Below are 22,422 nucleotides of genomic sequence, written 5' to 3' on the forward strand. Positions count from 1 at the left end.
ACGTTGTAGTTCTTGTAGCTGACATTACTCCATTCAACTGATTTTGGTACAATGCTACCCAGTAGTTTGCTCAACCACTCTTTTGTCTTTGGGTGTGTGCAGCCTAAGCTGCCAGTGACAACTGCATTAGTCGAGGAATCATTCTCCAAACTCAAGCTGATCAAGACCCAGCTTTGAAACAGAGACTCTCTGATCGTCTGTTGTCCATTGAGTGGGACGTCCCAACTGACCATAACAAGGTCATTAACATTTACAAACTCATGGCCAAAATAATTCTCCTTTTATTTCACCAGTCTTGCTTCTTTCTTCCCTGACAAGATGCTCAAAACAGCTAATTCTCAAAATGTTAATAGTTCCATGTTTTAGCTACAGATGTGTTGGAGAAATAAAACTTTTAAAACATTACTCACTCTCTGTATTTTATTACAGGGCAAAATAAATGTTTAAAAAGGAAATCCTTTGTAATACAGAGGTGTTGTTTCCTTATATTCTGAGTCACCCTATAAAATGTTCATCTTAATTGAGGATGTAGCCTTTATACCAAACATGCATCATTGTTCTTTGCTGAATGCATCGGGTGCCCTTTATATATTTTTTGGCCTCTGCCCCTTAGACAGCCCGAGTCCTGTTCTACCTTCCCACTCATTCACTGTGAAAGGTCAAAGATTTTGTTTCACTCTGGTTTCTTTAGTCTGACATTTGCCAGAATAGAAGTAGTTTTTTTGTGGCTGGTGTTTGATTATTTGTGTTACAGTCATAAATTAATTAGAAACAGGCCTTTTTGGATACAGGCCCAGGAGCCCCGGGGCTCAAGGACCTTCTGTTAGAAATTACATTTATTAACATTTGTTTTCTGAAAAGTCAAAAAGTTCAGTCAAAATGTGCAGATCACAATATTTAGTTTCTGATCCTAATCAAAGTCCTTTGCCAAAATATTGTATATGATCCAATATTTATTTATTTTTTAACTCTTCCCCTCTACATAGGCTTACAGTTAAACAAGCTCACGTGGGCTCCAGTAAGACTGCAAATGTTTTGACAGCTGAGAAGTTTTGCCTTAAGAAAATATATCATGCACCACAGGTTTCTTCTATAATATTCTGAATAGTGTCCCACAGTTTCTTTTTTTTAATAATACCCAACAAAAGGCCCAATGGCTGAAATCATGTCATCATCCATCCATAGCAGTGAGTGATGGAAATAAATTCACCTTTTATGTCTAGATCAGCTTTGTAGTTAATGTTTGTCATCCAAAAACACTGCCTTTTTATTGCTCTTCAACCCTGAATGTCACTTCTTGGTTGCTTGACTGTTTTATGATTGAAAAATAGAAAACGTTACCTTATCTTATTGTTTGAGAATGGATGCAGACCACAGTTGTAACATTTACACTTTACAGAGACCCAAACCAGGAACAGAAACTTCATCTTTCTAAAGCATCAGTTCTCATGTCTCTGAAAGATGTGAGTGCTGTCTGTATTTATGGTATAAAATAATTGTCTAGAGTTTTACACTCTGTAATGCACTTTTAGTGCATATACTATATAAATTAATTTCAATTATACTCCCATGATCCATTTAAACATATTTTATTGTGTAATGTTGTGATTCATTTAAAAGTGAAAATATTGCAGCCCTTCATAGACCTGGAATGATTAAAGATTCCTTTATAATTAACCAACAGGATCCACACTGTGGCGCCCACAATAAAAGACAAAGTGAAAGACGACAAAAAAAGGTTTATTTAGAAATTCACAGTTTCTAATGGCACTACAGTTTTTGTAGTAACTCACTCCTGCTCAAAAATACTGTGCAGCTCTTCAGAGTAATCACAGAGAGAAAGAGAGGGAGAGAGAGAGAGAGAAAAAAGAAAAGATAGCACTTGACATAGAAGGTAGAAAAACAAAAAAGGCATGAGGAGTCATACAAAGTGCACACCAAGCTCCTAGAATTTCTCTCTGAGGGCGTTCTCCTTAGTCGCTGTGTTACGGGATAAGTAGATTCAGAGTAGTCTTTCTCATAACACAGACGTACACATACATGAGATCAACAAAATAAATTCTCACATGAATGCAGGTTAACACACACACACACACGCACACATACATAACATCATACACATTCAAAAAAAAAAAAAAAAAAAAAAAAGGGAAAAACAAAAACCTCATGATTTGCTCGGCTTGTGGAACATAGAGAATCACGTGAATAGTGTTCCAAATCATACCCATCTTTGCTGCGTTCCCTTTATTCAACAACAATTCATGTCCTTCTCCTCACAAACCACAACTATCATTCAGTGTGGGGCAAACACACAAACTCACAGAGCAATGACAAGTGAATAAAAGACCGAGTGAGTGTACGATGAGAGTGAGGATGCACGGAAAGATCAGTAAAGCAGGCATGTAGACTGACGGAGCATTTCCAACTCCAAATGAGAACACAGAGTGGTTAATAAAAGCAGGCATATTAAAAATTGTTCTTCACAGTCACAGAGAAAGTCGTGCAATGTGGGGGGAGGGGGGTCAGAGGTGACCCTGGTGGATGAGATGTAAAGAAGAGAGCCGTAGAAACTGGTCAGAAGACTAATGGGAGAGAAGAGTTAGAAGAGAATTCTCTGTCTCTGTCAAAATATACACCAAGTCCAACCACGCAGAGCCAGTCAGAAATTGCGTACATTAAGAAAAACAAATATTTGATTTTATTCTCTAAAAGCAAGCAAAAAAAAAAAAAAAAAAAAAGAAAAAAAAGAAAAAAGAAGAACCCTTTTCACATCTCCAAGTCCTGACAGCGCTTCAATATTAAACTGAATTTCATTGTAGGTCAGTCATGAAATCATTAACAGGGTGATTTAAAATTAGCAAGACAAGGAAGATGCTGAAATGAAGACGATAAAAACACTAACTTTCACTACTTCAGATCACCTAGCAGCTCTGAACATATACAAAAGCAGCAGCGATGATCCTAATAAATCTGTATCGATACTCAATTATCTTGTTGGATGTACAGTATATGCTGCTGTACGACATGCCATACTTATCAGATATATTATTATAAACTATATATAAACAAACAAACAAACAAACAAAAAAAACCCCTGTGTGGTTGAGCCGTCCACCATGACCATGTATCAGTACCGTTGAGTGTATCTTACTGCTATATTTCTATGTAACATTAATATACTACTGAGACACTGCAGGGTTGGTAGACTGGGAAGCCAGCGCCTAAGTTAGAAAACTCTGTAGACATTTAAATAAATAAATAGATAAATAAAACTGGTCTTTCAGACTCTTCTGCAGGGTCCCAGTAGGGTGTGTGTGTGTGTGCGTGTGATGAGTGTAAACATTCAACTTTGCTCTGCAATGTGCTCCTACATGATGCTCTCAACATACTGTCAAAAACTATGGCTTGCCTCTGTCCTGTTAAAATCCATATTATCTTCCATCGTCACAATATCTAATATAAACAGCACAATATCTCTTCACATGGTGTTTGTATGTACATGTGTTTTTGGGCCCAGCCCAAGCTGAGTAGCGATTGATTTAATAGGATCTCGAATCTGCTGCTGTTGTATTTATAACATGAGGTTTAGTGGGACTCTAAACTGAAAGGACTAACGCGTTCAGACAGTTTCAACTCATGCAAAAAATGATTTTCTTCATTCAGCTCTGACGGTTGGTTTGGAGTACACTGACTGAGACAGAGGAAGAGAAATAGAGAGAGTTCTGGTGTACGTGAAACACTCTGGTCCCAGCAGTCATATTAGGATGCAATACCGGACAGAAAGGATGAAAAATGATGGCAATGGAAGACAGAAGGAAATAAGGATAAGAGAAGTAATTTGTCATGCTCCACAATTCTCTCATTATGACACATTTCATCCAAAAGAGCAGCCTAATACTTCTTGATGCCCTTGTAGGTGAAGGAACGTGGAGTTGAGGCCGACACTTCTCCTCACTGTGCTCAAAGTGGGGGAACGAAAGTTTACTGGTGCTCAACTGTCGTGGGACAATGTGCTTATCCAGTAGAAAAACATAGACTTGACTTGTATTAATGTTTCACTCCCCACCACAGTGTCTCCCTCTGTCCCCAAACGAAAACATCAACAATTCTTTTAAATTTCATGTTTTTAGCATTAAAAGGTCTAGAACAGATATAAAGGCACGTAACCGTAAACAGGTCTTTGACAGGAGTGGATAAGGACTGGAGGATGTTGAGCTACTGCTGCCATAGCCGCTTCAGTTCCACGGTGCGCCTGGGTGCTCATGGGAAATGTGGTTCTTTGGGATGCAGTAACCTCATCTCCTCACTACGCAAATAGAGTCTGCTACCATATAGTGTGTGTGTGTGTGGTTGTGTAAAGAAAGTTGTGTAAAAGTGAACTTCGTAAAGAGTGAACACACTGATGAGTGTGAGTCCTCAGACATGTCCGGTGACAGCTGTCACCCCGATGGTCCCAACACTGATCTCCTTGTTTCCCTTCATAAGCTGCTGCAGGCTGGGCAGAGAACCGACGCTGCCTCCCGGCATGTGGGGGAACTGCAGCTCCGTCTGCCGTGACTTTCGCCGCTTCACTGAGCGCTTCTCCTGACATGATTTGACGGGAGGCTGCTGGAGGGGGAAGGCCAGGGCGTGGCCGTTGCACAGGCCGGCGGAGGGGAAGATGGGAGAGGGAGGGGGGAGGCGGCTTGTGTAGGACTCCTCAGAGTGGGTGGATGAGCTGCAGCTGCTGGTCTCTGAGGGAAGCTCCCTGGAGGTGCAAGTGGGCAATAATGACACCTCCTCTACAGATGGAGGGGGAGGCAGTGGGGGAGGAGTAGGAGGAGGAGGAGGAGGAAGAGGAGGAGGAGGGGGTGGGGGTGGGGGTAGGGCAGGGAGGCATGGGTGGAAGCCATTGCATTTGGTTGCCCCGTTGGTGAGCGGAGCAGAGGGATCAGATGACTTCACAGTCTCAACCTTGTCCAACGATTTTGTTTTGCAGCGCTTTTTCTACAGGAAAAACAGAAGAGAGGAGGAAAGAAATTTAAAACAATGCTCAAAGAAAGCGAAGATGCATCTTATTATGTAATGCCATATTAACCACTTTTGTGCTAGACACTGCTGACGATGACAACAGCTAAAAAATGAAGCAAACACTGACTGCAAGCCTTCAAAAGGCTGTCAATGCTGTCAATGTGCCATCTTATTTAGTATGAGGTCACACAAATGAGTCAGAGAAGGGTGGGAAAGTTTAAGAGGGAAAGATGGAAGATAGGATTTGGAGGAAACAAATATCACTAAAACTGCCAAACAAAGTATTTACAAGTGACCCAGTGCTGTGTTGTGATATAAAGCCACAGTACACCATGCTTTATTCTCCTAGCCAAACACTTTCAGATGAAAATGTTTGACAAGTGTGTGACATGTTGTAATTTTCGATGGACTAGTGTGTGCTCACACTTGTCCGCACCTCGCTGTGTGTGTGTACATTCTCAAAGTACGAAAAATAAAAAAGTCCGCAGTGTCAGCAAAGAAGTGGTTAACAGACACGGCAGATCTTTGGAGTGGGCTGAATCTTAACACGCGTCAGATCAGATGAGATCAGTGACTAAGGAAGAAGTCATTCCACAGCATTGAGACACATCCCCGCTCCAACACACTTACTGTACAGACTGACTGACACTAAAACACACAGCACTTATGTAAGGCGGCCGTCACAGCCAACAGCAGCAGTTGGAACAGACACTGTACCTTTTTCTCTGGAGAAAACCTTAGAGGTTCTACAATGTACAAGTCATCTGGACCTACTGGGGAGGGGAGAGAGGGGCCAGGTTAATGATGGAATGGGAAACAGGAAAACATACATGTAACAAGCATGAAGTGACCTTGCAAGTAGTTTTATTAAATGTGCAACGGCAAAAGATAATCCATATTCTAATAATGTCTACACAGAAGGTAGCGAGTAGCTTCACATGGTTGACAATGCATTTTGTTAGATATGTATATATTTACAACAAATTTGACAAGAACTAGAAAGATTTAGCGAATATCACAGGAAAGCATGTTATTTTTTTTTATTGATTACTACTTGCAAATGTCTACCATAAGCCAGCAAAGCATCGTGCTCTATTATTACACTCCTTAAGCCTGCATGTGGACACAAGCTGGCAATGACAGCCTCTCAGCCTCAAGGGCAAACTCTCTCTCTCTCTCTCTCACACACACACACACACACACACACACAGCTGAGGGATAATGAACAGCAGGGGGAGTTTTAGGTTTCATGAATCAAAGACTTTATTCTTTTAGTGCTTGCACAAGCCTCTCCCTGTGCGTTTGTGTTGCTGGAGGCGCTGGCAACACCAGGGATATCAGCCACTAAGCATGGCGCCATGTGCTGAGAGGAAACAGCGAAGATATTGACAGTATGAGAGACGGAAGTAAAGGAAAAAGTGCTTGAGATTGGAGAATGCTTGGATGTGAACAGTTACGCGGCAAGAGCTGCAGCAGTCTGACGCAGAAAGCCTGAGAGGGTTTACGGAAGCGATAGAGCGGTTTTTGCAATGAGCTGACGGAAGTATCGAGCCTCACTGTTGCTTATGTTTCAATGACAAATGCAGAGGGAGAAACACGATAGATGGAGAACACATAGAGAAGGCAGGTTGGAGGAGAGACTTGTGTGTAGTGTGTGTTTAGGTGAGGGTGTTTTTACCTTCTGTAGAGGACAGGTGGAACGACTTGGAGCGAACAAGCGGACAGGTCACCCTGCGCTTAAGGCTCATATCGTCATAGGAGGAGAAGCATCTGACAATAAAAGATGATATTCACATTCATAAAGTGTTGTTTACATTGTCAATAGTCCAACTTCAGTTAGTGGCAGGACAGGAGTGACAGCATTAGATGAGCACATAACAGCTGAATTATGGTGTAAGTGATTCAATATGTTCTATTCAAAAGCAGAATAATAAAACTGAATATTAGATGAAAAACCTCATAAATAACTCAGACAAACAAAAAGTCTAAATAAACTAAGCATGTGCATGTGTGTGTGTGAGAGAGAGAGAGAGAGAGAGAGAAACAAACCTCTTGGGGCTGGGGTAGTGGTGGCTCTTGGGAAGGGCAGCGGTGTTGGTGTTGGGGTTAGGAGAAGAGCTGCGGCAGCACTGCAGACACAGCAGGAGGCCCAGAGACAGACACAGAACCAGCGAGACCACCAGGTAGCTCTGACGGTCAGATACCTGCAGAGAAAAAAAAAATCCATCGGCTAAAGTGAAATGCAGCGCAAGTTTGCAAAACACACATTTAAAACCTTTCCCCACATAACATTACAGAGAATCAAATGAATATTCAGTACGTTAGTAGCAGGTTGGGCATTTCACACTGTCTTAAAGTGACATATTACATCACAGATCATACATTAAAACTTCATACGCACCACCGTACCATCCAAAGGTTTATGTGACATGTTTAGATACAAATAGGAATCAAGCTGTTTATCAATAAGCTGACTTAGGACTTCCCTTCATATTCCCTCTTCTTCACTTATACAGGTGGTGATTTTAAAAAGGTTATTAGGATTATATTCAGATATGATACACTCTCCAAGTGTATCAACAATTTGCCATTTTGTCATTCTGCCAACTTGTCAGCAAAGGGCCTGAAATACAAAGTGCACTCTTCACTACTTCACTTATTAGACAACGTGGTGTGATTTGCAGTTTTGGAGTATTACATCTAATGGAAATTCATTCCCAGTTGTTGGCAGCTGCCTGACAGTCAAGTCTGCTCACTGCATTCCATATTAGTTTATCCTTCATAAAATCTATACTCTCCCAATGTAACTCAATCCTTATGAGCACAGAAGATGTCCTTCTTGTTGTAACTGTATGCTCTCAGAGAAAGGTCAGTAGGGTATTTTGAAATCAACCACTGACCCTGCCTGAGTCCACAGATAGAAAATTCTGGGAATGACCACAGAAATATTTAGGACAACTGGAATTAGTGTTCGCTTGGTCTCCAAACATATTTGTTAATCTGCTTCACAGTTGACTCATGTGAATGTCTTCATGTCCTTTCTGTATGTACATGGCCCGGTGGGATCTCTCCCTCTCAGTCATGCCACCAAATTCCAACTGCTGATGAACTACTTATGAACAAACTGTGACTCATATTTTAATATTTAAAGGACTTCCAGCGAACTGTCAACTGGGGCCTGAAACAAAATGCATATTTCCTACAATTAGTATAATTTGTTCATGTTCTTTTAGCTGTTAGCCCCATCTCCATATGGTCTGTTCATTAATGTAATGTTTCAAACACCTGTTTTGCCGAGATCGTTATGCATTCCGAGCAGCAAAATCAATATCCTGACTCTGGATTGTGTTAGGCATGGATAGATCTGACCAAAGAAACCCCCCAAAAAGTCCCCTCGTATGTGCCTGTTTGAATAATAGTGGTTTGCTCTAAACAACCACTGTGATGTTAAACATTTGTTTTGCATCAGGAGAATCCAGTATGTAGTCACCTCAGCTATAAAAGCACAGCAGGAAACCCAAGTGTTAGTCAGCTCTAGTTAGTCAGATTGATAATTGTTTGCATTTATATAAATGACTAAAACATCACTCCATTATGACACTAATTTCTTTCTGAAGAGTATAAGCTAGTAAAGACTGCATTCCTGCCTCAATCAGACAGGATGTCAGATCTATTGTCTTCTGATAACTGGTTGGAAAATGTCATACTGATGTATAATCAGCATGTAAGCAGTCGGCAATACTGCTTGAAATAACTAGCAATCAACAACAGCAGGCTGGTCACCTCTCTCTGCAGCTGGCCAACTGTAACGGTGAGATTGAGCATCAGTTTAGTGACGTTCTCCAGCTGGCTCTGCAGAACCTGGATGGAGTCGGTCTGCTTCTGGTCCTGAAAATGTACAAAGAGGAAGCAAAGCACAACAGTGAATGATCTGTCACATGACTATTAACTATCAGTGCATCAATTTCTCTTTCTGTGTGTGATTTCATGCAAACTGACCTGCTCCTCGGCAATGCGGGAGGTGTTCTGCAGTTTGATGATGGTCTTATTGAACGCTCTCTGCATCTCTTCCATCTGTTTACGGTATCTGAAAAACACAAATGCAAAAGTCACAATCTGTGAAATTCTCTTACATGTTCGTATGACTCTACCAAGCAAATTGCAGCTTTGTTAAAAGACACGTCCAGTGTCCATGTGCAGTTATTATTACTACATAATTATAAGGTTCTTTGTGTCCAGTGGTTTCACCTCTGGCTGAGCTCCTCCAGGTATCTGCTGGACAGACTCATGTTCATCTCCAGGGCTTTGATCCTGTTGTTCAGCCTCATGAACACACTCTCCTTCTGGCTGGAGCCGTGCACTGCTCCACCATTTAATAATACGCTGTTCCCGTTCACTGCGCCGCCATTATAATCCCCCCCATTCTGCAGCTCTGCATAGAAGTCTGTAGCTGTCCGGTGGACGTTCCCATTCCCATTAGTGCTTAACAGGTCTTCGTCCACCGTGTCTTCCATGCGATGGGGCTCTCCAGTCTGAGTGAGTGAGTCCCCGTGCTCCCCTTGAGACTGAGAAGCCTGGACAGTGTGTCTCTGTGAGTCCCCACTGTCTGCGCCTGACTTAACTGTGTCTGTGTGAGTATCAGTCAGAGGGAGAGCTGCTGGCAGTTCGGTGGGAGGGGGGATAAGGTCTTCAGGTCTTGACACAGTGGGAAGAGGGTGAACAGGCTGCTCCTTGACAGGGGGAAGTACAACACCAGGAGAGGCTGTCTCAGAGGCCAGAGGCTGTGGGGGAGAGCTAACAGTAAAAGTGGGTGTGGCACTACTGGCCTGCTGTGTCTCTAGGATAGAGACGGCTTGGAGGGGTGGAGTGGGAACAGGGTCCAGGGCTGCGTCTTTAATGGGAGGTAGCAGCTTCTCCTCATGTGTGGGGGTAGGGCGTGTTAGGGAACTGTGGATGTCTGAGAAACTGTGAGGGGGGATGGTAGAGGTTCTACTAGGCTCTAGAAGGATGTTGGGCTCTGGAGTGTGTGCGTCAGGGGTGAGATGTGTGTGTGTGGTGTGTGCCTCACCCAGAGGTTTGCCCTCATTTTGGCCCTTAAGAGGCACCTCAGGCTCTGGAGCTTTTTCTGTGAGGGGAAGGGCTTCTTGTAGAGGTGTGGGAACAGGGACAGGGATCTGTGGAGGTGTGTGTGTGAGGGCGGGGGTGTTTGCAACAGGGGGTGTCTGTGTCTGAGAGCTCAGCTGCCTCCGCCTGAGGCTGCGGAGTCTCTCCTTAGCCAGCCTGGCTGAGCACCAGCGATGGAGCAGTTCGGGCAGGGTGGCCATGCAGGACAGAGACAGAGAAGAGAAGGAGGAGAAAGGACAGTACGCCTGGCTCTCCCACTGGTTCCTGTCTGCCTCCCTCCTTGTCTCCTCCTCTCTCTTCTCTTCCTCCTCCTCTCCCTCCTCCTCCATCAGAGTGACAGTCGACTGTCTGGGCTCTTCATCCTCCTCCTCCTCTACCAGAGTGACAATCTGTCTGTCCTCGTGGGGTTCGGGTGATGTGGGGGAGGGTGTGGAAGAGTCACTGGATATATTGGAGTCTTCCTGGGTTGTAGGATGTTCTGGCTCTGCAGGTTCCAGTCTGAAGGAAAGAAATGGAAAGCAGCATATTCATTGTGTGTTCTTGGAGAGGTTTTGAAGAAAAAATTGTGTAAAAACACCAAAAGTTTTGTTTTACTCCTTGTGTAATGGTTTGCGTAATGGTTTATATGCCTTTAATTGGTCTTACACTGCAGTGCTGTGACGGGTTTCTACCAGTTTTGGTGTAACTTCTGTGCTCCCCTCCTTCTCAGTCTGGACCTCTGCTGTCGTATTACCTGCATAAACACAAAACAATCAACAAACTCACTACAGGACTTTGATAACACTTAGACAGCTACGGTACACTTGGTCATATAACTTAGTGAGATGTTTCTCCCCAGTCCTAGTATATGTGGCGGCAGGAAGCACACTGTAGAACAGACACCCTTTTACTTGCAGTTTGGCTGGCAAGCCCATGTTTTGGGAAGTCAGAAATACTGTGAACCAGTCTAGTCCAGTTAGAACCGATCTCTCTCCCACAATCTGAATTAGAGCCGTAAATGTAGAGAGAGCCAGCAGTAAAAAAAAGACACTTAACAGAGTTAGACAGTAAATGGACAGCAGACTCTGTGGACTCTGGTTAAAATAAATTCTTGTGTGACAAAGGCTGTTAAGAATAAAAGAAAAAATACACAACTCATTTTGGAAAGTGTGTAAAAGTTGCATGAGTATTTTACAAAGTTGGTCTTCCAAAAAAGAGACTTGTTTTTAGTTTAAAGAAAGAAAGAAAAGAAATTGTTTAAAAGCATAAATAAAATATTAGCGCTGGGTAAAATATGCGTTCAGGTGGATTTTTCCTCACATAGGTAGAGCTAAGTAATAGTCATTCTGATGCAGCTCCCTGTGTGGTAATTAAAACAAGGAGCAAGCTTGACATCATGGGCCCCCCTCAGTCCCCCATGCATGTGAGCTCCTCTGCCAAGAAGTACAACACACACAGCCAAAGTTCTGCTGAGACTCAACTGGAGACCCCCTGCCGACGACCATATAAACATCTGGCTGTTTCTGCACGTATACACATGAACACTAAAGATATACATATGCTCGCACTTTAGGGAAGGAAACCGAGTGACCTACTTTTAAAAGCAGTTAATCTAAACAATATGTGGGAAGACCGGCATGCCAGTGGTTGGAGGCAGAGAAATAGAGAAAAATGGCAGCTGAACAGTGAGGATAGAGTGTAGACAGACAGAGAGTATGGTATCTTTTCATACAAATTCTGTACAATTTGAAGCGATTTACAAAAGGATGCAAAACTTTGTTTCCATCAACTATATAATTGCTCTGCAAATATTCTGAAGCCCTTTTGATTTATTATTTTTTGGGAGACATGTGATGGTGGGTGGCTGAAAAACACCAATGTCTACAGAAAAGCAGAAAAAGCTCACGGATCATCATTATGTAAATCTGTTTCCGTCTGCCTTTCTTTCATTTGCTCTTTATTTATACAAGTCTTCCACCACAGCCAGGTGTAAAAACTATGGTGTGATATTTATGTGTTTTTTGAAATCCTTGGTTTTTCCATTCAGGTTTTCTTGGGCAAAAAATATGTGTATAAAAAAAAGATTAAAAGCTTAATGGAGGCATTCTTTATACCTACTACTCAGAACTGTCAGTGAAACAAGCAAGAGTGACTTTAAGAATGAGTTTGTCACATTAATATGATGACTCATGCTAAACAATCTGCAGGGGAGTTTTCTGATGATCTGGAAACTATCAGGTTTTATATGGACAATCCTGTTATATTTCATAACACCCGTTAACAAGGTGTGGTTGCTCAAAGAGAACAAAGCAAATGCATGTCAGGGCCTAACTTTTCTAAGAGGAAGAATATGTAGAATCAATATTTTATAATGTTGGACCAGTTTCACCTGTTAAACTGTAGCATGTTAAACTGAAATCTATAGTCTTGCAAGACTGCAGAACAACTTTTACAATTTCAGTTCACATAAACAAAACCTCCAAAATAAATTGTGTCAATTTCTCCAAAAACTAGAGTTCAGGAATGAAAATAATTCAGTTTTTGAAGGGTAAAAAGGAAGACAGAACATATAGAAAAACCCCCAGATATGTCAGTCTGCTATAGTAAATGAAAGCAACAAGAACAAGTCCATGCAAAAAATGTCAAACTTAGTATGAAGATAACTAAAAGCTTTACAGCTGGCCTTCTTATACAAACAGCTAAAAACAAAGAAAAACTGAGCTTTGGAGACACAGGCTGCTGTCATCATATTTGTGTCAGACTTTTGTCTTTCCCACATTAGAATGACAGGACAGGATTTTGGTGAAAAATCAGCAACATGGTAATTTAGATGAGGAAGTTGTGGACATGAAAGGTGAAACAGGATGTAATAAGTATATGAAGGATGAGTACCTCCTGGTTCTGCTCCACCCTCTGGTTTGCCGCCCAGCACATTAGCAGCAATGTTGTTTACCATAGTTAAGATGGCATCTAAAAGAAAAGTACACACATGTAGTTATTTTGGAGGTCATGAAGTTCCTCGTAAATAAATTGACGGGCAGCAGCTTGAAAACAAATGTGTGATAGTGAATCAAAATGCTTTGGCTTTTGTTTTTCCTTTTTCTCCTCTTTGTCACTGCTGCTCTGAACTGCATCAACATTATTTCCTTCACTAACTTTCTTTCCTAGTTTTTCCCTCAACGCTTTCCCTCAGTCCGCATTCTCTCTTGTTCAACTCCTCTCCGAGCCTGCTCAACTGAGGGAAAAATGTTTGTGTTCCTCTGCTGTTTTTTTTTTAATGGTTTTATGGTTTGAGCCACGATGATTTGTGGTGTGTGTATGTGTGGTGCACCAGTCCTCCTTTTGCTACATCAGGAGACACAGGGGCACCAGTGTGATTGCACGTGTGTGTGTGTGTGTGTGTGTGTGTGTGTGTGTGTGTGTGTGTGTGTGTGTGTGTGTGTGTGTGTGTGTGTGTGTGGTGTGAGCAGGAAAATTTCTGCAAGCCAAACCCCAATCTATGTCAATGTGCATGTATGATGCCAAGTAGGTTAAAATGCTGAGGAAACATTCAGCACTGTCTCCTGAGGAATGTAAAGGATCTGGTGTTTGCATGGGTTGCTGCACTTACATGTGTATTAAACTAATTTGGTAATAATTCTCCTTTTACATTCAGTATCAGATTCACTAAACAATTTTATGTATTTTTTATGGTTTGAAGTTTCTGAACTGTATGCTGTTGCCACAAGCTGCTAAGGAATGTAGAAGAATTTGTTGTTCAGCCTTGAAAAAGTAAAAGTACTGTGGAGGCTTCTAGCCCTTCAAAATGCTGAGTAATGTTTTCTTAAATATCCTTCCTTCAATCATCCTAAAACGGTTATGCAAAACCAATTGTCATAGTGGATCTCAGTGTCAGTGCTGTTTCATCAGCTGTATTGCTGTGGCTTATTTCCTGTCATATAATTTTCATAGTTATATTACCATGTTTGCATGTGTGTCTGTGTGTACATACTGGTTGCTGAGCCAAGCAGGTTTTTAGAAGCCTTGTCCTCTGATGGTTGGTAGCCAGGAGGATAGTCTGAAGAGACGAACATTTTAATAGTCACATGTTAAAATGTTGATTAAATCACATTTAACAGTAAATAAATGTTACACTTTTAAATGAGTTAACGATGAAATACAACAGAATTTGTCAGAAATAAAGAGTCCAAGAAACTCAGTTGCTGGTGTTAATAGTTAACTCTGACAGAAGGTATTTGGTGAACAAGTTTGAGCACAAGAGTGTAATTCGACTCTTTTCTCAGGGTCCTTTGTAGTCTAATGATTTGCAGCACATGGGCTGTTCTGCCAGGTTAGGCAGCATACAACTTTTTTCATTTTAATAGGTTAATATTTCTTCTGAGTAAAGAGTGAAGTCTTTGGACAATAGATCATATATAATCTTATAATCTTACCATAGTCTTCGTCCAAGTACTCCAGTCTCTCTGAGGGGTACTGGGAATCTGCTATCTCCTCATATTCCTCCACCATGCTGGTACCAAACACCCTACACAAAACAAACACAAATGCTCTGTTACACCTACAAACCCGCCTGCATAAAAGGTTAAGGGTTGTTATTACCACGCAGCAGAGGTGGTGAAATCTTTGTAGGGAAACGCGGCCCTCTAAACCACACTGCTCAGATCACGTTTAAAGAAAAACACAATAAAAATGATCACCTCAAGTAACTTAAACACTTTACTTAAGTGTCTTAACATGTAAAACAAGCTTAATATGATCAATAGTGTTCTCTACTAAGGTAAATAAGCTCTAGCTCAGAGAGGCAGGTTTAAGTTTTTCACATTCTTCTTTTCATCTCAGGGTCCAGCAACAGTCTTTACTGTTGAGAAAATCTGTAGCAATCTACTTTGACCTTCTTGTAAGAATGTGCAGGAGAGTTTTATAGCCCCTTCAACCCCCGACAGCAATTCCCACAGAGCAAGTCCCTGATGACCGCAATGATCTGGGATAGACATGTAGATACATGTATGTTTGTGTGAAATTAGAGTTAGTACTCAGCGTAGGTTGGGTTCTACTCATCTGGGAGAGAGCTGTGTATAAAGTTTTGTGTGTACAAGAGAAGGCTCTGACTTTGATTAATCTGTTTACGTATTAAAATTACCAAAATCGTAATGTGCAGCCATCCCAATAATCGCTTTCTGGATCTGATAAGCGATCTCCTGTATAATCTAATAGCTCCTGGAAATATGGTTCAGTATAGTGTGAAGTAAGACAATGGAGTCATTATTTAGGATAATAAAACACTGTGAACAGTACATTTTTCACCCATGCAAAATTAAAGTCAAATGACTTGTTGAAAACTGGTTTGCTAGTTTTGGCTGAAGAAAGCTGTGTGTGGTGTTTAAGTACAGATGCATCCAATTTCCTGTTCTCCCCCCAGTGTTTCTATTTGCTTTAGAAGAAGAGGACAGTAACCTTAGTGGTTGTTCCTACAGCAAACTGTTCAGCAGTGGCAATATACTTGTGAAAGACTGTCTTTCTTCACCTAAAACACTGACATTAAGATAAATACTTACATATAAAATATATAAAATATTGAGCTTTGTATTATTTAATTACAATTTAGATTCTGAAAATCACAAAGACAGGAAGAGACAGTGAAACGGGCAGAGACATTGCGGTCTTACCTGATGAGACTGAGGGGACAGAAGTGTTCTGATCCAAAGTGGGAGAGGAGTTCAACCTACAAGGAAAATGGAAAAAAACTCTTGAAAATATCATCCGCAATTTAAGTGCTAATCCAAATAATGTGTATATGTAATGTGAGAATGCCCACTCCATAACCCACCAAACAAATGAAAATAAAATACTACAATTGCCAAGCGTTGAGAGTATGATTTGTGTGCATGTTCCACTTCTTTAATAACTTTTTCACATGCATTAAAGATGAAAATTGTGCTCTGCCAAAGCTCACCAATTATAGTGTGTGACCATTAACAACCTCTGACAGAGAGAGAAGAGTGCTAACCTTTATGTACTTGATGAACATCTGATGCGAGAGGAAGACAGGAGAGAGACAGGAGGAGAGAGAAATAAAACAAGAAAAAGAGATCAGTGGAGACTGATTCAAGCTATAAGCAAGTCAAGCATCTGCTTACAGTTTGGCTCTCTTATAAGACAAACACGCTGCTGATATAATCTGGATCATTGGTCTGCAACAGTCCACAGACAAGAAGATACTATAGAGATGTTTTTAAAAGAGCAGTTAGAAAGAAACACAAGCAAGTCAGAGGGACAGACAGGCAGGACGATAAGCTCAGGACAGATTTAAAACATCAGAACAGGACATAACATAGCAGTTAGTGCCATCTTTGTGGCAACTGACGCAGATAATCCTGAAACTTTCTAGACAAAAATCAGTTATGTAATAACACAATTATTTAATAATAGAGCATGAATCACAGTAAGTACCCACACATAACACCCACGCTCTCCACATAAAAATCATCCGAGCATTAATCAACCGTTTCACAAGTCTACACAGTGAATCTCAAGTGAGCAAGAACGAGGGTAGAAATGTGAGTGGAGAGACAGTTCAGAAAAGGACACAATCTTATAATTTATTACATCAACACTTTTATTGTCCTATGAACAGTAACATTTCTGTTTTGAGTCATTCTCATGAATGGGTTAGATAATAACTGAGACGTACAAAAGACAAGATGGTAAGCAGGCACCCGACATATTTATTTTCACCATCAGACACTTTGTTTTAGTCTTTAGTCTCTCACATTGCAGCACACATTCAATGACAATTTCTTACATGTGACTGAACCAAAAGAGAAATGGATGTCCATCAAAGAACAACTTGCCTTGCTTAGTTATGCTGCATTTTATGCCAATAAAGACTAATTTGGTTGAAATTGTTGATTGAGAGATGCAGAGAGAGTCGGACTCATTTCACATCGGACTATTTTCCTGCTTACTAACTTGCTTGTTTCTCTTTGTTTAAAAATGTTTTAAAATCTGAAGTTTAAATGAATCTTAGTGGGAAGAACTATAACCGACTTGAGCAGAAGGCGAACAACTGTAATCCTTTAACATCACTCTGTATGATTTCAGTTCCTGTCTGTCCTCAGTAACGGGCCCAGCCTTCAACAGACTGGGTCCAACTTGGCCTGCTCAGTCGTGACACCCAAATCATAAACATAATCAACAAAATAGTAATGTGTATGCGCCCTTTAGTTCTTACAAGTGGAACTCTGTCATGAACACACATCCTCACAGTCAGTCAGAGTCACATTTCCTCATCCAGTCAAGGGAGGGGTTTACAGACAGCGCTGATGGCATGGTTAATTTACCATGAAGTCATAAAAGGGTCTCCTGAGCTTGACACACAGCTTTAACCTTGTGTATGAATGTGTCTGTGTCTTCTTGTGTGTGTACTAGGAACTGTAATATACTAGCAAGAATGAATACGTGCATTGTTTGTCATTCCTCTCCTTAAGACATAAATGTACTATTATAGCATTAAGGACAAAAAGGCAGTACCTTCACGTATTTAGCATAAAGCTGTTCGTCCAGTGGGAAGCTCTGCACGATGCGCTCATCGCGGGCATGGAACGTACCCAGCTTTACCCACTTGTTGGTAGGATATCTGTAAGCGGAGCGAGGGAAAAGTAAGGCGTGTGTTTCTGCCAGCCTTGTGAATTGAAAATGAAATTTGGCATGTTCTCAAAGGCTTCCTAATTTTGTCCTGGTTGCAAATGCCACTCACTGCACCCAGTGTGACTAGAGGTCTCTCCTTCCCTGCCAGAGGGTGGAATTTATGAGTTGCGGTGCGAGATGACGCTGGAAATAAATCTTGAGGGTGAAACTGAAAACAAAGACAACACCAGCTTTGGCTGCACTAAAGTTAGAGCTGATAATATAGGAGGTAGAAAAGGATTTGAACTAGTGCTGGTGCTGTTTGAGGAAAAAGGTGCTAGCCAGGTTGATTATTTTCCTTTTTTCACATTAAAAAGTAACCATGAAATAATTAACTTGGCATTTATATTATTAAATTAAGAAACTAAATTTGAAAGGCTAATTATTGGTGCATTTTATATTTTACATGTCTCACCTTAAAAATGAAACAAAAAAATTGGAGCGCCTTTTGACAAGCAGCTATGATTCACGTGAAGAAATGTGGTAATTGCAAAATTTTGTACATGCTAATCTTGATTATTTAATGCTACATTTCCTGCAAGAGTGCAAAATTTAGACTGGAGGCCTAGGTGTACTGCAGTAAAGCCCACCTACTACCTATGAGAACATGCCGATTTCATTTTAAATACACTGCCAGCATATGTTGGATTGTATGCACATGCAAGAAAGAAAGAGAGTTTACCTGTCACTGATGGAAACTAAAAAGTCTTTAGGTGTAGATGAGAAGAGCTCAAAGTTAGCAATGTCCAGCTGCTTGACTTGAATAGGCTCACAGAGCTCTATCACAAACCTGGAGAGAGGTAGAGAGGTTTACGGAAAGACAGTGGAAAACTTTTTCTCTTTTAAAATCAAACAGTCATCCTTTCCAATTAGACTCTGTTACAGACAAACAGTATACCAGTAGTGTGTGTCAGTGTTCTCACCAGATTTTGTTGCTGCAAGGATTCAGCATGTAAAGGTCCATATTCTCCATGAGAATAGCTGAAGTGCTCTGAAAAAGACACAGGAATGAGAGTGTCAGTGACAATCGCAAATGACAATGAAAATAGTACAGGTTTGTCAGCATCAGAGACAACGGAGCTTTTCTAGATATTATATCAATGTTATAATTAAAAAGTCTTGCACACCATAAAAGTCCTAATGATTGAAAACTAAAAAAAAAAAAAAAAATTCAGTAAAAAATTGTAATATTTTTTCTTGTAGCTTTTTCTTATTTTTTTCTTGCATTGTTTTCTTGAAGTATTAAAGGCTACATTGAATAATATGTGATTTATGTTCCTAGAGGACCCTGTTGTGTAATGTGAAACAATTTTCTACAACATTGGAAAATACATTATGTACATGTACAATTGTAAGAGCTCAGTATCCTTTTTGTTTGTGCATTTGAGAAGCTCAATGACCTTAATTTGAACGCATAATGGAGGAGTTGCAGGCAGGACTGAAAACCAACAGCCTTCATATCTATGGTGCTGTTTACACGGTGCTTGTTTTGACAGTGTGTGGGATTCTTTGGTTATCTTTTCTAGATAACATACCAGTCATCTTCTTCCACAAGATCTCTAATAAATGTATTTACTCATTTATTTAACGGAGCTAAAGGCGGTGAACATAAAACATAAAAAACAAACGTCACTGGTTAAGCTCATGAATGCAAAAGGGATCCTGAAGTGGTCACCCATCTGCTGATGCAACATGACAGTATGACGTCTGTATCCTCGGCTGTGTGTGTGTGTGTGTGTTTGTGTTTAGGCAACAGGGGACAGGTGTGTTCAACCTTGGCCTCGTTGTTGGCAGACAGTATCTTGGCACCACACTCCACAGAGGCGTAATTATTCTTGAAGTTTTTCTGGACCTTCTTCACTGGATGGGGGCTGCCGCTGGTTGAGGTATGGAGAGACTGACCTGGACAGGAGGGAGTGTTACATTAGGCCCATTAGAGACACTGGAAAAAGAGCGTTGCCTGAGAGGCACAACTAGAGAAGTTATGCAACACACATAAAAGCACGCTCTGCTGACCGCTGCACATGGCGTGCACAGAGAGAGGGAGAAGAGAGAGGGAGATGGAAAGAGAGATAGACAGAAATAGAGCAGGCGGAAGGAAGCTAAAGAGAAAGACACAGGATGACAAAGCACAGAAAACAGTAGTAAGAAGGACAAAAGAACAATGGAGTAATAAGATGAGAAGCACATTAAAACTGGCATGTGAATGATCTCAGGCCATCTTTGAGTTTAAAAGCCTTGAAACAGGCACTTCCACAGAATTTCACAGGATATTGCACTTAGTTGTTGATGTTGTTGTGATATCTCGCTATCCATTTCTGTGCATGTACCTAAATGTGTGTTTTAAGGATGTATGCACTTACTTTTCTCCTTCTCCACCTCCATGACTTGTTTCTTCCACTCGTCGAAGGTCGGGATGTCCTCTTTGCTGGGCACTGAGGGATCAGTCTCCCTGGCAATACTGGCGTCCCCAGCCTGAAACACAAAGACAAGCGTGTCACACAAAGACCCAGAGAGACGGTTGAACTGTATCTATCATCACAACTGCAATCGTCTTACTAATATGCTTTAATCTTGACATGCAATGAGAGAACGAATCTAATACTGCTTAAAAGCTGATCAGATACCTGGCATCACTAAGTCACAATGTGAAAATGGGTGCTATGAGCAGAGACACACAAGCACTGTGTGTACTAGAAAAATCAAAAGACTCATCCACAGTAGTCTGCTAGCCCCTGGACACTAAAGCATTGAGATGCATTGAGCTGTGAATAATATTTTGATGGATTATATAAGCAACCTTTTGGACCTCACGAGAGTCTGATCCTAAAAATCCACCAACTCAGACGGCCTCTTATGTAAACACCCCGACAGTCCAACAGGAGTCATTGCCAGCCGCAAACAGATTAGTCACCAGATCTTAGCTTTGTGTACAAATACACAATGTATGCACAATCCCCCTGAAAATAAATACATACTCCAGGATATTCCCATCTTTCATCATCCGTCAACCTTGGAAAAAAGCAACTGAAAGCAAGTTCACTCAGCATTTGCCTCTTGAAACATTGACAAACTGCTCTTTGCTAGAATGACTTTGCATATTAAATATTCATCATTTTCATGGCAATCTAGCCAGCAGCTGTGAGCACACATAGTTATATACAGGGCCAAAATGTGTAGGGAGAGTGACTGATTGACCAACCAGCAGCATATTTAGGTCACTGATCATACTTTAATGTCTGTGTGTTACAACATTAACAACTGAAATTGTGCAGAATAGTGTAATAATATATACACCTTTAAGGACATTTTTAAGCAAGATGAGTTATCATCTACTGCATCACCTGAACCACATATGAGGACTGTGCTCAGCAGGCCAACTACAAGTTGTCCAGGAAGCTGACAGCTGTGTTTTTCCACCACCTGTTCATGTTTATGTCTGATTACGATCCAGCAGTCAAATTTTCCACCATGATACCTGCAGCACTGTAATGTATCTGCCCATGCCTACGGGAAAGATACTGCTCAAAACTGAACTTGCTTCCTGGATTTATTTAAACCTCCACATTATGCTGCTGACGAAATAAGCTCGTAATTTTTAGCGCAAGTTTCTTACGTTTATTAGAAAGCTTTGGATGTTATGTGTAATTGACTTTTATGTCTTTCTCCTGTCAATTTAAATATAATGATATAAACATGAGAGATACTGCAAGCTATTGACCTGCTGTTCTTGGTGGTGATGGGAGGTGTTCTCCTCCCGGTCCAAATCAGACAGCCCACCCTCCAGCTCCTGCCGCTGCCGCTGCTGTTGTTGTTGTTGTTGTTGTTCCTTGTCCACATGGACAGAAGTGGACTGGACCTCTGCTTCAGGACCAGAACTCTGGCTCTGGTCTGACTGCTGGTCCTCTTTGCCAGCCTCATCCACACTACAGCACAGACATGGGTCCAATGATGTAGAGAGAGAGAGGAGGAATTCAAGGGAAGAAAAAGAAAGAAGAAAGGGGAGGACAAAGAGGAGTGGAGAACACAAATGAGTGTGCAGCAATGTTGGACAAATGATGTAAAACAAAAGCTATTACATTTATTTGACAGTATTGACAATCCTTGGTTGTGAGCAGGCAGACGATGGAAAAAGGAAATAAAAAATAAAAAAGGAGAAGTAAGTGGAGAGCAAGGCCAGCGGTCGATGGTTGCGCGCAGCAGAGAGGTGTAGCTTGTACCTTGATTACCTGTCTCTGTGCTTTGATTGGCTTCCGGGGGTTAAAAACTCACCTGAGGAGAGGGCTGCCATAAGGGGAGTTTTCACAGGTTGCCAGTTCGGGGGGAATGACCCCGCACTGTGAGACAGAGTGCTCAGCAAAGACAAAGCTGTCTACTGGGAGTTCATCTCCTGCACTGGCAACCCGCACTGCACTGAGGGAAAGAAAGGACATGGCGTTTACCACACCTCCCTACACTGGTGAGGGTAGAGAGAGGAGGATGGGGTAGGAGAGAGGAGGGGATGGGGACAAGGAAGAGGAGAAAAACAACAAAGAGCATAGGGAGAGTAAGAGAGAGAGAGAGAGAGAGAGAGAGAAGGCAAGAGAAAGGGCAAATAGAGAGAGAAATGGATGGACAAAAGGG

The 22,422-nt window shown here is 41.4% G+C and overlaps 1 protein-coding gene across 5 annotated transcripts in view; it reads right to left on the reverse strand.

Moving 5' to 3' along the window:
• Nucleotides 1-1,719: 1,719 nt before the first annotated feature.
• The window catches only part of suco (SUN domain containing ossification factor), a 46,382-nt gene continuing 25,679 nt past the window's right edge, over nt 1,720-22,422 (reverse strand). Inside the window, exons 5-24 of one of the 5 annotated variants that reach the window (XM_042415777.1) lie at nt 22,072-22,212; nt 21,521-21,725; nt 20,163-20,274; nt 19,574-19,701; nt 18,723-18,790; nt 18,482-18,589; nt 17,644-17,749; nt 16,121-16,141; nt 15,780-15,835; nt 14,547-14,638; nt 14,105-14,170; nt 13,006-13,083; nt 10,780-10,867; nt 9,259-10,632; nt 9,010-9,097; nt 8,794-8,898; nt 7,060-7,214; nt 6,689-6,780; nt 5,728-5,780; nt 1,720-4,986 (exon numbers count right to left, since the gene is read on the reverse strand). In XM_042415777.1, coding sequence (XP_042271711.1) covers nt 4,417-4,986; nt 5,728-5,780; nt 6,689-6,780; nt 7,060-7,214; nt 8,794-8,898; nt 9,010-9,097; nt 9,259-10,632; nt 10,780-10,867; nt 13,006-13,083; nt 14,105-14,170; nt 14,547-14,638; nt 15,780-15,835; nt 16,121-16,141; nt 17,644-17,749; nt 18,482-18,589; nt 18,723-18,790; nt 19,574-19,701; nt 20,163-20,274; nt 21,521-21,725; nt 22,072-22,212 — 3,706 coding nt within the window. In that variant the 3' untranslated portion in view covers nt 1,720-4,416. Of the gene's footprint in view, nt 4,987-5,727; nt 5,784-6,688; nt 6,781-7,059; nt 7,215-8,793; nt 8,899-9,009; nt 9,098-9,258; nt 10,633-10,779; nt 10,868-13,005; nt 13,084-14,104; nt 14,171-14,546; nt 14,639-15,779; nt 15,836-16,120; nt 16,142-17,643; nt 17,750-18,481; nt 18,590-18,722; nt 18,791-19,573; nt 19,702-20,162; nt 20,275-21,520; nt 21,726-22,071; nt 22,213-22,422 lie in introns of all 5 variants that reach the window. The other 4 variants (XM_042415776.1, XM_042415779.1, XM_042415778.1 and 1 more) reach the window with 4 other exon arrangements.

The sequence above is a fragment of the Thunnus maccoyii genome, chromosome 7 (genome assembly GCF_910596095.1).
Source record: "Thunnus maccoyii chromosome 7, fThuMac1.1, whole genome shotgun sequence".
NCBI lineage: Eukaryota > Metazoa > Chordata > Actinopteri > Scombriformes > Scombridae > Thunnus > Thunnus maccoyii.